Source organism: Miscanthus floridulus, chromosome 7, assembly GCF_019320115.1.
Source record: "Miscanthus floridulus cultivar M001 chromosome 7, ASM1932011v1, whole genome shotgun sequence".
Classification (NCBI taxonomy): Eukaryota; Viridiplantae; Streptophyta; class Magnoliopsida; order Poales; family Poaceae; genus Miscanthus; species Miscanthus floridulus.
This window is the reverse complement of record NC_089586.1, coordinates 16,370,285-16,385,365: the sequence shown is the minus strand read 5'-3', so window position 1 is coordinate 16,385,365 and position 15,081 is coordinate 16,370,285. Positions and strand designations below refer to the sequence as shown.

The window sequence follows — 15,081 nt, the reverse complement described above, 5'->3', positions numbered from 1 at the left end:
ACTAAGGTAATCAATTGGTAACCTATACTACGCATCAAGGTTCATAAATCATAATGCAGCTCCAACACCACCTTTTACAAGTTGCAACAGCTGGAACTGGCAAGAATGCCAAAGATATGCAGGCTACTTCAGCCTAACTGTTGAATCAACATTTCCAGTTTCACGGGATTTTGTGTATGCTGTCGACTGAAAGAGGGCAAATTCAGCCCAGTTCTTATAAGCTAACGAATCCCAAGCCCCAGCTCGATGAACTGCATGCCGTCTACTTGCACTGCAGATGCCTCTGCAACGGCTTGGAGCTCCATGTGAGCTCCTGCACGGCGGCCGGGAAGATGACAGTGGGCTTCCTCCTGCTCTCCTCCAGGTACGGGAAGTCCTCGGTGAAGTGCAGGCCGCGGCTCTCGCGCCTGGCCAGCGCGCTCTTGACGACGAGCTTGGCGCAGCAGAAGAGGTTGCGCATCTCGCAGGCCTCGATGCCCACCATGGTCGGCTTCCACCCCCGCCGGAACAAAAACTCCTCCCACTCCGACTCCAGGTCGCCGATCTTCCACTCGGCCTGCTTCAGCCGCCCCGTCGACCGCACGATGCCGACGTACTCCCACATCACCGACTGCAGCTCCGTCCTGGCCTGCCTCGTCCGCTCCACGATGTCCGCCAGCGCGCCATCACCCAGCGACGACCACGGCAGCATCGGCCACGCCCACCTCGCCGCCAGGGAAGCGTCGCCGTCAGCGTCCAACATGTGGTCGATGGACGGCTGCACCGCCCTCCTGGCAAACACCAGCGCCTCCAGCAGCGAGTTGCTCGCCAGCCGGTTCGCGCCGTGCAGCCCCGTGCACGCGACCTCGCCGGCGACGTACAGGCCCTTCACGTTGGTCTCCCCCTGAAGCCCGGCCCGGACGCCGCCGCACATGTAGTGTGCCACCGGGACCACCGGGATGGGCTGCCGGGTGATGTCCAGGCCGTACCGCAGGCACTCGGCGGCGATGTTTGGGAAATGAGCAAGAACCTTCTCTCTCGGTTTGTGGCTGATGTCCAGGAGGACGTAGTTCTCGCCTCGTTTCTTCAGCTGGTCATCTATGCTCCTCGCAACCACGTCTCTCGGCGCCAACTCGGCGCGATCATCGTACATCGGCATGAATCTCTCCATGGACTGATTGTAAAGAATTCCTCCGTCTCCTCTGACCGCTTCCGTTATGAGGAATGCATTCTCTCTTCTTGTCTTTGGCTTGATTGGCAGGCCCTCGTCTGAAAGTGCGGTTGGATGGAACTGCACAAACCTGACAATGCAAAGTAGAGACATTTTTAGTCATGGTATGGACACTGGTGATATAATAAGTAGAAGAAAAACTGAATTAGGAACAATTTAAGGGGTACAGATTCGCAAGGTACCTACTGCTACAAACAAACAAAATCCTGTTGTATAAATTTTAACTAGAGAATAATAGGGATGGCTACAAATTTTAACATATTTTTTATTGAGAACAAAAGGGATGAGGATATCTCAGGGCAACAGAAACTCACTCCATATTGGATATTACAGCCTGAGCACGATGAGACATCGCAATTCCATCCCCAGTAGCTACCTGAAACATCGAATTTCAAGGAATCAGTTCACCTACTAATAATTGTACTATTGGAAAAGCATGCTGGCTTAGCAGAATAGATAACAGAAAGATAATGACAGACGATGGCTTAAATAAAAGATATTAAAGAGTGCAGTATCCTGAAAAATACCAGTGGATTGGTGGTTGTGGGATATATATGGCCAACTCCTCCTGATGCAAGCAATGTCACTTTCGAGATGAAACGGACTACCTGGATGACATAAGAACAGTTTTTGACAAGAGTGGTGCTAAAAGTTTATTACTGAAATGACAAATGACACAAGAGGAAATGAGGCACACTTGTAATAATGTACTCCAGTGCAGAGAGCTCCCGATCTGTGCGGGGTCTGGGAAAGGGTGTCAGTGGCAAGCCTTACCCTCGCCTGTGCAATGCGAGGAGACCGCGACTTGAACCCGGGTCCTTCCGGTCACAGGCGGTAAGACTCTACCGCTTGCACCAGGCCCGCCCTTCACACTTGTAATAATGTAAGAAAACTAAAAGATATACCTTCTGAGTTTCAATGTCTATCGAATCCACTCCATAGCAATAGATTTCACCATTTTTCTGCAACAGAACAGTTAATATTACTCGTCATGTGTGTAAAAACACTTTAAGTGGAAAATTTACAATTCGAGGAGCAAATTAGGCATGTCATAGCACAGCACATATTTCCACCTGTAGAACATAATTGTAATTGGCTTTGTTTCCATAAAAAGAACATGTAAAGAGGTCATGAAAGTTTAATTCAGCAAAAGCATTGAAAGTTGGGAAATTGAGCAAAAACAAGGACAATGTGTCAAATTTGAGTGTAAATCTGAGAACAGAAATGGGGAAATCAGATGGAAGAGGCAAATTGCAAGTTAATCACCACCGAGTACGACATTTTAAGGTTGCGTTTAAGAGGTCAGTATCGACAAACATGTGGATCGAAAGGCGACAATAGCAGGCCATTAAGATCCGATCTCTTGGCCTTGTCGCTTCCTGCACTGTTTCCTGAAAAGTGAGCACTTCAACAACCATGTTCTGAAACTTTTTTTATACTCTAGACTGCTTTAAGCCTAGGACCATTAACTATAACAAAGTTCCACTATTCTGGTTGTTTCTAAAAAGTTCTGTTATTTTGTTCATCTGTAAAGTCAGATGACAAAAGGAAATCATTAATCTGGCCAATCACCAGTTCGCAAAAAGTTTTCGTGTAGTCCAAGGCTAGTTGCCAGGTACCAATATATATGTTGATGAAGGAAATCAGGAAAACAACATGCACACAACTATATAGAAGGCAGCATCCAAAAGTAACAGAAGGAAAGAAAAAAAACACATGCGAGAACACACCCAATGGAAGTATTATCCGCCAAATAAACTAGAGATCAATGACTGGCATAAGAAGAGTATATACCAACCTGGCATGTCAATAGATCAATGGCAAAGTGATGACCAAACAAAGATATGTTATCATCATTGTCAACTGCTTGAAGTAGTGCTCTTTCAATCTCTCTTCCAGTCATATCAGCAGAATGGACAATTCTGTTGTGAGAATGTCCACCTTCCCTTGCAAGATGCAGCCTACCGTCTTCACCATGGTCGAATGAGGCACCCATGGCAATTAGTTCCTTGACACGCTCTGGACCTTCTGTGCAAACTACCTGAAAAACAGCACAAAGGTTATTTATTAGCTAACAAATATGAATTAACAACTGTACAGGGAAGAATTTGTTCACAAGCGATGATTTGCTGTAAAATGTGTCTATATAACATTAAGGCAATTGAAAAACTACTGTGAGGATGGCAGATTCTAACACTTACCCTGACGGTCTCTTCGTCACACAGATAAGCCCCTGCAACAATTGTGTCTTCCATGTGACTTTCTACAGAATCCGAGGGGCATAGAACGGCGCTAACACCACCTTGTGCATAGTTTGTGTTGCTCTCATAAGGCTCTGCCTTGGTGATAATAGCAACAGAGCCATGCTTTGAAACTTCCAGGGCATACCTTAGGCCAGCGACACCGCTGCCAATAACCACAAAATCGAAGAATTTTGTGGTATCATCTTGCAGGCAGGAAAGAGTAGAAGCTCTGATGGCGCTGATTCTGTGTCTCACATAATATTGGGAGACAGTAGCAGATTTTGCGCCCATGAAACGAGGCACGCTACCTAGTCTGTTTAAGCAGAATTAACACACTGTCATCAGACTAAACAATGCAACAGTGATACCACAGGAAGGAGCTGTCACATGAGAGCCGCAAATTGCAATAACTAACTCGATTAACTGAAAACGCTTTACATGTTTGGTCCTTATTTTAGCTAAATTCGGTCAGCTTGGAATTCCTATACGGCTTCTTTTCCAAAAGTAGTAAAGAATAAATGTGGAGAACAACTTTAAGCGATGAAAATCAATGCCCGGAAGTTGAACAACTTGATTTAGAATGATATATAGAACTTCAAAATGGTAAAAAAAAAAAAAAACAAGTCAGGCTATTAAACTACAATAAGCAGTTGGGGTCCTTTTGGGGGGAAAAACAAAACATTTGACACTGAAGAACAATTGACAGTAGCAACTTCACCTGGAGATATCAAGCTGGGAGCATCTTTGTCCACATGCATCGCCCCTGAAAGAGAGAAAAGGCAGTCCCGAAGCTTGCATGTGCCCTTTGTCCACATGCATCGCCCCTGCGCAATGGAGGCTCGCAAAGCCGTTCGTCAGATTCGCCATCGCGGCCTCCTTGGGCCTGCAAAGACAACGAGACCAGAGCACCGGGATTGATCAAGAACCTCGGATTTCACGGAGCGGAGGCAGTGAAAGCAAGAATAATCCCGAGGAACAAGGAGCAGCAGAAGCAAGAATTCCGAGGAAACAACGAGGCAGACGGTTGTGGGATCGTTCCCGGGCGGCAAGAAGAGGAGATCTAATCATCCCCGGCTACGACAAAAATAGTAAAATAGTAATATAATAAAAAAAATAGCTTCCGAGAGATCGGATCAGAAAATTTAACTAAGAGAACAGAGAAGCCGCATGGAGGAGTGGAGGAGAGGACTGAACTCTCACCTGTCTCTGTGCAAGAGACGCTAGCTCCAATGGCAAGGACACGGCGAGGAGAAGAAGGCCCGGGAATTCCAGAAGCAGCGCTGGAAGTCACGGCCTTTGGGGCTCCGAAAGAGCGGACGCAGGCGAGCAGCGTGCGTGCGTGGCCGCCCGGTTTATTGCGGAGGGAGAGAAGCCACGGGAGAGGGGAGAGGAGGGTGGAGCCAGCCAAAGAAAAGCTGGGAGAGACGGTTGATGGCGCTCCCGCTTGGCTCAGAAAGGAAACTTCCTGGCACCCCGAGGCGCCACATCGGCGGCGACGACCGATGACGCCGCCGCTGCCACCTCGGCTCGCGTAGTCGTGTGGGCGTGGTGCCATCCCCCCTTCTCTATTCTCGCATGGACGGGACCGGGAGGTTCACCGGATCTTGGGCGTCGTCGCCGTGGGCCCTCGCTCGTGCTCGCTTTTCCCATTCTGGGGACGGCGTACCAAGGCGGCGGGGCCCAGCGAATCACGGCGGCCGGTGGGGCAGCCGCCGTCGTGGGGGTTGTGGCGGCGGATTGCTACGCTGACTTTTGGTTTTTTCTTTATTTAGGAAGGGTTCGAGGCCAAGACGGATTCGGAATTCTAAATTTCAACCACACAGATAACTGTAGACACCTCAGCCTTTGCAAAAAAAAAAAAAGCCCACTTGGTTGCTGAAACTTGTTCACATACATCAAATCAAATAAGAATACATGTTGATGTTTACTTCCTCCGTTCTAAATTATTAGTCAGAACTACCGACTATTAGTTCGATTAGTACATTTGGAGTTGCTAATATGTGTTAATAATTTATATGTACTTTTAACCTGCTATCCAACCACACCAATTAGCTGGTGGATTCAAATGGCCCATGTTGAAATCCAACTAGCTAAAAAACCAGCTATCAGCTTATTCCTAGTTCTAAATAGTAAGCCGTTCTGATTTATTTAGACATGGCATGTATCTAGGTATGTAATAAAAATGATGTATCTGTAAATGGTATAATGACTTACAATTTAGAAATGGAGAGAGTATTAGCTCTTTACTTTCTGATAATATAATGAACCCAAACAACCCCCATGAGCATGAATGAATCCGTCGTCAGCAACGACCAACCCCTTGTCTCGCACTCAGGCACAGTGGCACATGGGAGCAGCGAGAAGGCGGCATGGCACGAGACGCGTGAAATGACGGTTAGATCTCCTTGTCCTAACTCCTATTTTTTGAGCAAAACTGAGTCCACTCGGAGCGAGCAAGCGAAACTTGCATGGGCCTCCGTCTTCCCGGCTTGCCGTATTTCCGGCCCAACCAATCAATGGGTGATGAGCCCGTGGGCCTGCCAACAAGGAGACAACATGTTGTGAGCTCGGCTCGATTTTTATTAAGAACTAGCATGAATCCCCGCGCAGTTGCGCGGGCTAGCAACCATTGGAAAATGTAGCATGAGAATGCACGAACATTGCGAAGCACACACTGAAGAATATGTACATAAATGTCGGGCTTAGGAATATAAATCTAAACTTAATTGCAAAGGATACATATTTGGACCGTTCTTTTTCTAGTGTTAACAAATCTGAATTTAACAATGCTATTCTTTTTTCATGTGAGGGCATACAATAAAGGTCTGAGTAGATATTTGGATGGTATGAACCATGTTAGAGGAGAAATTAATAGAACAGGGAAGATGTTCCTGATTATCACTCTCCATGCCTTTAAATATTGACATTCACAAAGCCTCAACTTTACAGTTGTAATATGGCATGACGAACTCATCTACTAAAAATAGTGTTGCTACAGCGGCACATATTGCAATATGAAACATGATTGACATTGGCACTTCACTCAAATCATGTGTTTCTTTGCAGACAATCTGTTCGCTTGTCTTATGAGTCGTACTATTTCAGCGAACGATCAATATTTTTTCTCTCATAACAAATCAGTAAACAGTACTTTCAGCCATGACTTTTCAGCAAAACGAATAGGGCTAATGACAACTGGGATCAATCATGAACGCATAAATGATTGCCGGGCAAAGGAAGAAGACGGCTTCCAACCTACAGCTGATGAGAAAGTAGCACATGAGTATGCAACAGCCTGAGGCTCGCTCATGCTGTTGGCTGAATACAACATCAGCAAATAATTGTCTATGAATATTTGTATGCATTATTAGTAGCTGAAAGAAATAAACTCTGAATCATCAGATATCATTTACTCATTGATTTATTTGGTGCCAACATTGTAGTTTTGAATCCCCGGCCCAGTGTTTGGTGGACAACTCGTGTGTCCATGGCGAGCGATGCTGTGAAACAGTAGAACATAAATTTTAGGTTTTCAAGGAAATGTACCAATTCACACGGACCATGCAGTTGCTGGTTTTAATTACCTGTTCGCTTTGCTGAAAAGTCATGGCTGAAAGTATCGTTCACTGATTTGTTGTGAGAGAAAAACGTTGTTCGTTCGCTGAAATAGTACGGCTCATAAGACAAGCGAACAGGGCCATTAACAGCAAGTAAATACAACTATGGTTTGAACTTGAAATCGGAGAACGAATCTAGTGTGGAGTCCTCAACACAGGTAATAAATTAAAACAAAAGTAAATTACCTTATCAGATGGTAGAATAGATCTAAACCTGGAAGGCTGATGGGAAACTTGAGCTCAATAGGGCCACTGTTAGAGAGAGAAATAATATATGGGAGCAGAGTATTTCACTGATCAACTCCCTCCCTTTGAACTACCTACAAAGAGAAGGTACTTGTTAAGGTAGAGTACTTGAAGTTGTAACTGCCTACACCTAGCGAATTTCACAGACTAAAAATGAAAAGAACAAAGTGCAGTGGTAAACCTCTGCTACTAAAGCAGTTGTTTGACTCCTCAAGGGCCACACCTCATGAGGGCCAGCAACAGCCGATATCAAATTAACTGTCAAAATTAGCAACCTCATTCCGCTCTGCAGCACTGAGGTCCTCCCACCTTAATTTTAGCAGGTGTTGCAAAGATAAGTAAGAAATCGCCAATTGATCTAGGAGACATAGTAATGGATACCACCAAGATGTAGTTCCACTTCTATAAAAGGGTTAAGTCCAATTTACACCCTCCAACTTGCAGCAAAGTTCGGATTTCAACCTCAAACTTCAAAACCGGACAACTCTGGCCCTCCAACTCTCGAAAAAGTTCAACTTTCAACCTTCTGGGCGGTTTTGCGGGTGAACAGTAACTTTTGATATTTTCAGGAGCATCGGAATTTTATATTATTTTTTCGAGCATCTTAATTTCCTCAAATGAAAAAACTCAAAACTACAAAGTTGTAGATCTCATCGAGGTCTACAATTTACATATAAAAATTATCTTTATCCGACATCGTATTGAAGGGTTTTCTATTTTTTGAAATTTGAGTCTCATCACGCGATAAAATATGGTGCTGAAATTTTATATTATTTTTTCGAGCATTTACTTTCCTCAAATGAAAAAACTCAAAACTACAAAGTTATAGATCTCATCGAGGTCTACAATTTACATATAAAAATTATCTTCATCCGACATCGTATTGAAGGGTTTTCTATTTTTTGAAATTTGAGTCTCATCACGCGTGAAACAATTTTGTCGCGTGATGAGACTCAAATTTCAAAAAATAGAAAACCCTTCAATACGATGTCAGATGAAGATAATTTTTATATGTAAATTGTATACCTCGATGAGATCTACAACTTTGTAGTTTTGAGTTTTTTCATTTGAGGACAGTAAGATGCTCGAAAAAACAATATAAAATTTCAGCACCATATTTTATCGCGTGATGAGATTCAAATTTCAAAAAATAGAAAACCCTTCAATACTATGTCGGATGAAGATAATTTTTATATGTAAATTGTAGACCTCGACGAGATCTACAACTTTGTAGTTTTGAGTTTTTTTATTTGAGATCGTTAAGATGCTTGAAAAAATAATATAAAATTTCGGCGCCACCCAAAAATATCAAAAGTTACTGTTTATCCGCAAAACCGCAAGGTTGAAAGTTGAACTTTTTCGAGAGTTGGAGGGCCAAAGTTGTCCGGTTTTGAAGTTCGAGGTTGAAATCCAAACTTTGCTGCAAGTTGGAGGGTGTAAATTGGACTTAACCCTCTATAAAAAGCTGTAGAGTACATTCATGATTATAAATTCTAACGTAGGTAAAGGATAAGTTTCACGATGGCGATTAGCCAATTAGGGCGCATAATATATACCTAGTAAAACAGGTGCGCATCCAGGAGGTAAGCATAGCAGAGATGTGCATGTTGCGATAGTTCTGTGGTCATAATAAGAAGGATCAAGCAGTTTGAATCAACAATATAGGCAATCACATGATAGGGTCACAGCAAGTAAATACGACAGGAATCCTAAAGCTCATACTTTAGTTGTAATCAATACTGGAAATCTAGCATATAGTGATGCAGTCACAACTACACCTGCATAGAGCAAGATGGTATAATATCGCTAGTGGTAAGAAAGGGCAATGGAGACAATATTTTTGAAGAACAATCGGCCAAGGACAGTTACAGATTTGAGCAGAAATAGGTTATATTGCCTATGAAATCCCTTATGTTGAGGATCTGTACCTGAAATAGCGAGCATGTAAGCATTTGTAGAAGATTATACAACCTGCAGGAGGGAAAATGATGGGAAGGCCTGGTTGTTCCAAACCTGAGCATGTATAGTCAGCCTAAAACAGGGGGAAAAAAACTTTAATCAGATCGAAGAGTCGGCACACATTACCTAAATAAAGCAGTTTTTGTATGTCGACCAACCTGTTGTAGTTCCTTGTGATTCAGCCGCCCATCAGGACGAAACTGTTCGCTGTGATGGACTTCAGGCCGGGCAGCTGCAATACCATGGCTGCTCAAAACAAAATTCGATAGAAATCGCAAGGAAGTAGATCAGGGCAGCTGCAACACCATGGATGACCAAAACAAAACGTGATTCCAAACTTGGACCACAATCATTGATCACGCTAAGGAAAACCAAAATATTTAACTTAATATAAGAGTATCTCTAAGAGACTGGGTATATTTCCACAACAGCCTTTGTATATTTCCACTCGTCCATTTTAAAAAGTGATACGTCATATGATTTTTCGTTGAAGATCTGATCGCGACCTTTTATCCTTTGCCTGGAGACGCACGGCCGGGTAGGGCTTCAAGGCTCGCCGCATCGTCAACGACGTACTGCTACTTGCTTGTACCCTGGGCCCTGGCCAGCATGCCCGTCACCTGGCCACCAGCAATGCCTGTCCATTGGCCACCACCGCCCGTCCCGTAGCCATTCGCTGGCTTGCTGTAGTAGCATCCAGCCCCTGCCTGGTGGCCACGCAGCTGCTGAGGGTCGTACTGCTACGTGCGGGAAGGGGAGGGCCGCGAGCAGAAATTCGCGCGCGGGATGGGATAGCCAGCGAGCACGGCGTGCTATCTATGGCGAGCAAGAGCCAGGATAGCCCATCTGCTATTTTAGAAAAACCAGATAGCACACCTATTAAACCTTATTTTTGCTTTAAAATAGCTTAGATAACGAGAATAGCGCATCTGTTGGAGTTGCTCTAAGATATATATATATATATATAAGCTTCTTATAAAAGTAGAAAAGATTGTGCATAATATGTAGGATGTGTGAAAAAAAGTGTATATTGTATCGAGCCTTCTAACAATATGTACAGAGTATAAGACTTGTGGAACAAGATAAAATCAAATGATGTCCGTCGACAAATACCACAACGAAAAGCTATCTATGAGCAAACGCCTTGTTTGTTTGGGCTGGTTTGGCTTATAAACCATGGCTGAAAGTACTGTCGACCGGTTTGGTGTGCGAGAAAAATAATATCCGTTGACTGATAAATCATGGTTTATAAGCCAAATATGACCGAACGAACATGCTAAAATTTGCGGTTAATGAAATGATGATTTTATTCTCACCATCACGATTTTTCCGCGCGGAGTGTCACACATGACACACACGTGAAGCCTGGGTGCTGCGGCGCACGTGGGGGGAAACGAGACCGGAAAAAACACGCGGAGCCGGAGTGGAGTGCCTGCCAAACGAAAGGAAACCGTTGAGATGCTGCTTCTCCTTGCCGTCCAAGCAACCGTCCCCGTCCGGCCGTTCTCGGACGGATGTCACCGTGTCCACGTCGCCGTCAAATCTCCTTCGTCTTCCTCCACACCACCACGGATCTACCTCTACCGGCTCATGAGTTGCGGGCAGCTACCAGCTAGCTGCTTTCCGTTCCGTTTTTGCTTGCGGCCCACTCCCCTTTTCCCTCCCCCGCGTCACCCGATCCGTCGCCTCACCCCCATTCGTCTCACGCGCATTCCCTCCCATTATATAAACGCCGCCGCGCAACCGTCTCAGCCCACCACCACCACGGCACCACCAGAGACCACAGACCAGACCACCACCCCAGCCGAGGAGTAGCTCCGCCTCCACTTGCACCCAGCGCACGCAGCCTCACGACCTCACCGGCCCATGTCCGCAATGGCGGCCGCGCCACCTCCCCCGGCCCCGCGCCTCGACTCCGTGCTCAGCTTCAGCGACGCCCCGGCCTCGCCCACCGTATCCGCCGAGTCCGCCACGCTCGCCTTCTCCGACGCCGATGACGCCGACTTCGAGTTCGCGTTCGCGCCGCCGCTGTCGCCGCGCGCCGGCGCCTACCCCGCGCTCGCGCCGGCCGACGACCTCTTCGCGCACGGCCGCATCGTCCCGGCGTACCCGCTCTTCGATCGCCACCTCCTCCACGACGAGTCGTCGCCCGACCACCACCACCCGCAGCAGCAGGCGTCCACGGCCCCGCCGTCGCCGGACACGTACTGCGCGTGGGCGCCGCGGTCCGCGCCAGGGTCGCCGTCGCGGGAGCGGGACCCGCCGTTCCCCAAGTCCGCCTCCACCGGTGAGGCCCGCCGCTTCTGGCGCTTGCGGGACCTCGTTTCCGGCGGCGGCGGACGCTCCCATAGCGACGGCAAGGAGAAGTTCGTCTTCCTGCAACCCAGTTCCAGCTCCAACCCCGCGGCGCCGTCGAAGCCGTCCGTCCGGAAGCAGGGCAAGAAGCAGAAGGGTGGCAAGGCGGCAGGTGCCACAGAGATGGACATGGCCACCGCGCACAGGCTCTTCTACGGCAAGCCGGGCGCCGCCACACTCGCCGGCGACAGGCCCAGGCAGCACCAGCAGCAGTCATACCTCCCCTACCGCCCCGCCATCGTCGGCTTCTTCGCCACCGCGCATGCGCTCGGCCGCTCGAACCATCCCTATTAGCTTAATTAACTTAGCTACCCGCCGCCGGCGATCACCACCAAGCTGGTCTCCGAAGAAAAAAAGATTCTTTCATTCAGAAAATAGCACTCCTTTTTAATTAATTAATTGTAATTAATTCCATCCAATTTGTTTCTTCGTCACCTGTTCTTTCGCCATGCATTCCGATCGATCTTGTGAATACAAAAACCGGAAAAAACAAAAAAAATTGCGCGCCGTTGTTGAATCTGAATTCGTCATCGGCCTTCGGATACAATATACTCCGTCATCATCCATGTGTTGATTCCTGTGCATGGCTACCGGGCAACTAAACTTTTATATAAAAAAACATGGATCGCACGATAAGATAAAAATACTGTAAAATTAAATACCGACGTTAAAATGATATTTAATCCAAAAAACAAAGTTCGTGAAATTAACGTAGTCACGAAGAGCACGACATTGCAGGCTCACAAACTATAGATCTTTCTCTGCATTGCAACGGGAGCTTATGTGGCCTTTGAGTCCTTCGTGCATACAGAATACATCACAGTCTTCATGTTGGCCCTTCTCTTCCTCACCTAAATCCTCTATCGTTTCTAAAAGAAAATAATAAATCATGTATCGGTTTCATTAAGGTCACTACAAAGGTGGGGGAAAACCGAAACAGAAACTATGCCATGGATTTCAAAAACTCGCACGTTGAAGAAAATTAAAAGAAAAGTGAGAATTAGACCATAGAACAATAATTATTCTTTTAAGACAAAGATATATATTTGTTTGAATAATTAGGACTTAGTACACGTGATTTGTTTACAGGATGAGAACGATCTTAGCAGAGATGCAAAACTTACATGGCCACAGACCTATTATTTAGACAAGATATGAGGAATGCTAGCCAACAGGAGACAGAACTCACGAAAAGATCCCTTTCTACATTATGTATATTTACTACCCTGGAGTAGTTAAATTGAATATAAGATACAAGAAGAAACCTCACATAGTATTAAAATCAGAAATTCAACAACCCTCACAACACAGAGTATTAACAATTGGAAGTAGATATCACCAAAGCGACCTTGGTTCATAATCCACAAAATATTGCAAGTCTTACCAGGAGGGACATGGCCTGATAATGACTATATCAGGAGAGGGTATACATTTGTTTTTTACTCATTCCTTGCCATCTACAAAACCAAATCAACAAGTTCAAGATCCTCCTTCCTGCAACAGACCACAACTGTTTATTTTCAGATACAACAAACTGTTTAGAGAAATTTTGCAAATTGATGGTCAAATTACTAAAGAATGGAAATAGAGGTTAGTGCAAAGGCACATCTCAGCCAATCTACTCATGTACATTGGATACATATACCAAAATGGAGCACCAACTGCTGCAGTTACTTTACAAAACTAATAAAAAAAAGTTACACCAAGATTGCAATTTTAAAATGCAACCCTGCAAGGACACTTACAAGTTTAAAGGCCATCAATTTGCTCTCATCTTTCATCATCTTATTCTACAATAAACCAATAAAATAGTAAGAATTAAAAAGAACCATATGCTCAAATAAAATTCATAATACAGAATCATTAGTCCGATTAAGCTCATACGTTTGTCACACGCCTTTCTCAATGCTCCATCTTCTGCATGAACAAAACAACCAATATCATAATTTATTCCTGCAACATCAACCACATTGAGATCGACTAATTGAGTAGATTGATACCAATTTTCCATTCAGATTTGTCAGTCCATTATCAAGTGCCTCCTCAATCATGATCAGGTCTTTGGGTTGCAGGGAGTTTAGATCTTCACCTTCAGGTGCCTGTACCATCACACAGGAGATCACATTCTCCATAAATATCAACATGAAACTGAAGAAGTAAATTTCCAAAAAGAAAAAACAACCTATTCTAGCTTAAAAGATTACTATGAGACAACAAACACTCTTCAAATTAAACTTGATATGAAGACAATTTATTGAAGTTCAGGCATCTCTTTCTTTATATGATCAATCTCTACACTAAGGCTCTGAAATGGTTCATGTGTGCGCATCAAATAGTCAGTCAATATGTTCAACTAATTCTCCGAGGCTAGCAAACTGAATAAATAATAGTTAAGCTCTAAAAAGGGGGTTCCCATTTTGTCTGGAAATCAAATATTACCTTGTGTTTCTCATCCTACAATATCTTTTCAGAGGTGGCCTGGTAATTCTCCAAGATTTTTGTTAGACTACGGCATACCAAAACGATATCAAAGATACATGCATGAATATTGATAGTGTGTCAGTTCAACACATACCAATCGAATCAAAATTATTCAAGTCATAACGATTTTAGTAAAGAAAAAAGAAGGATCAGTGGTTTACTTATACAAATAGAAAAAATATACTTTAATCGGACAAGAAACCATTCAGGCAAAAATCTTAGGAATTGTACAAGCTCGTTCCTGACAAATAGATGAGAAAAGTAGTAGTACCGGCAAGAGGAGGGACGCTGAGAGCCTAGGACGGAGGTGTGATGTACCTATATATGAGTGTGGAGAGGGCAGCGAGGTGGGACGGAACAGATTCAGTTGCCGCATCTCGGACCCGCGTCGCTGCCGCATCTCGAGGGTGCGCCCCCACATCCCGAGCCCGCCCATGGTCGCCTCCTGGACACGCATCACCGCATCCAGCAATCCTCGCAGCGTCAGACGCGGTCCCCGCCAGCGTCCGTGGTCGGGGGCTATCCACGGGATACCGTTGGGGAGAGTAGGTGGCCCCGCCCGGCTTCGCGCCTCGTCAGACGACGACGCCCCACCACAGCCTCGCCTAGCCTAGAGGTGGCGCACCCCACCGCGTTCTTGCCTCGCCCGGTGGTGGCCCCTCGCGGCCTCGCCCGGCAGTGGCGGCGGCCAACACGTCCCTAAGGTCGCGCGATGTGGCCGTGGCCTCGAGCCCCTCGACGGAGGCGGCGTCGGCGGGGGCAGAGAAGGGTCATGGCCTCCTCGTCCTCACGGATCTTGACCGCTGCTGGGGATGGGGCGGGAGAGGAGGAATCGCATGTGGGGGAGAGGAGTGGCGCTTGGGGCGGTTAGGGTTCCAACCCTAATCCCTGGTGCTGGGCGTGGGGGAGAGGAGTCAGCGCGCGGGGGAGAGGAGGGGTCGACGAGCTGGATCGTGGGGCAGGGAAGGCG

The 15,081-nt window shown here is 45.9% G+C and overlaps 2 protein-coding genes and 2 long non-coding RNA genes across 4 annotated transcripts; 1 reads left to right on the top strand and 3 right to left on the bottom strand.

Moving 5' to 3' along the window:
- Positions 1-86: 86 nt before the first annotated feature.
- Positions 87-5,084, bottom strand: LOC136466608 (L-aspartate oxidase, chloroplastic-like). The gene is made up of 8 exons (XM_066465067.1): positions 4,654-5,084; positions 4,172-4,336; positions 3,412-3,766; positions 3,009-3,251; positions 2,116-2,172; positions 1,738-1,818; positions 1,525-1,586; positions 87-1,280 (listed from the first exon to the last, which is right to left on the bottom strand). The coding sequence occupies exons 2-8, from the start codon at positions 4,318-4,320 to the stop codon at positions 263-265; spliced, it is 1,965 nt and encodes a 654-aa protein (XP_066321164.1). The 5' UTR covers positions 4,321-4,336; positions 4,654-5,084; the 3' UTR covers positions 87-262.
- Positions 5,085-5,848: 764 nt separating this feature from the next.
- On the bottom strand, positions 5,849-9,308 carry LOC136462686 (uncharacterized). The gene is made up of 3 exons (XR_010760797.1): positions 9,245-9,308; positions 7,257-7,390; positions 5,849-5,990 (listed from the first exon to the last, which is right to left on the bottom strand). It is a non-coding gene; the product is annotated as an uncharacterized lncRNA (long non-coding RNA).
- A 1,726-nt stretch (positions 9,309-11,034) lies between these two features.
- On the top strand, positions 11,035-12,136 carry LOC136462683 (class E vacuolar protein-sorting machinery protein HSE1-like). The gene has a single exon (XM_066461748.1). It carries the CDS (start codon positions 11,142-11,144, stop codon positions 11,922-11,924), a length of 783 nt encoding a protein of 260 aa, XP_066317845.1. The 5' UTR covers positions 11,035-11,141; the 3' UTR covers positions 11,925-12,136.
- A 69-nt stretch (positions 12,137-12,205) lies between these two features.
- On the bottom strand, positions 12,206-15,069 carry LOC136462684 (uncharacterized). Its single transcript, XR_010760796.1, has 6 exons — positions 14,430-15,069; positions 13,631-13,729; positions 13,515-13,547; positions 13,376-13,420; positions 13,015-13,124; positions 12,206-12,499 (listed from the first exon to the last, which is right to left on the bottom strand). It is a non-coding gene; the product is annotated as an uncharacterized lncRNA (long non-coding RNA).
- Positions 15,070-15,081: the final 12 nt, after the last annotated feature.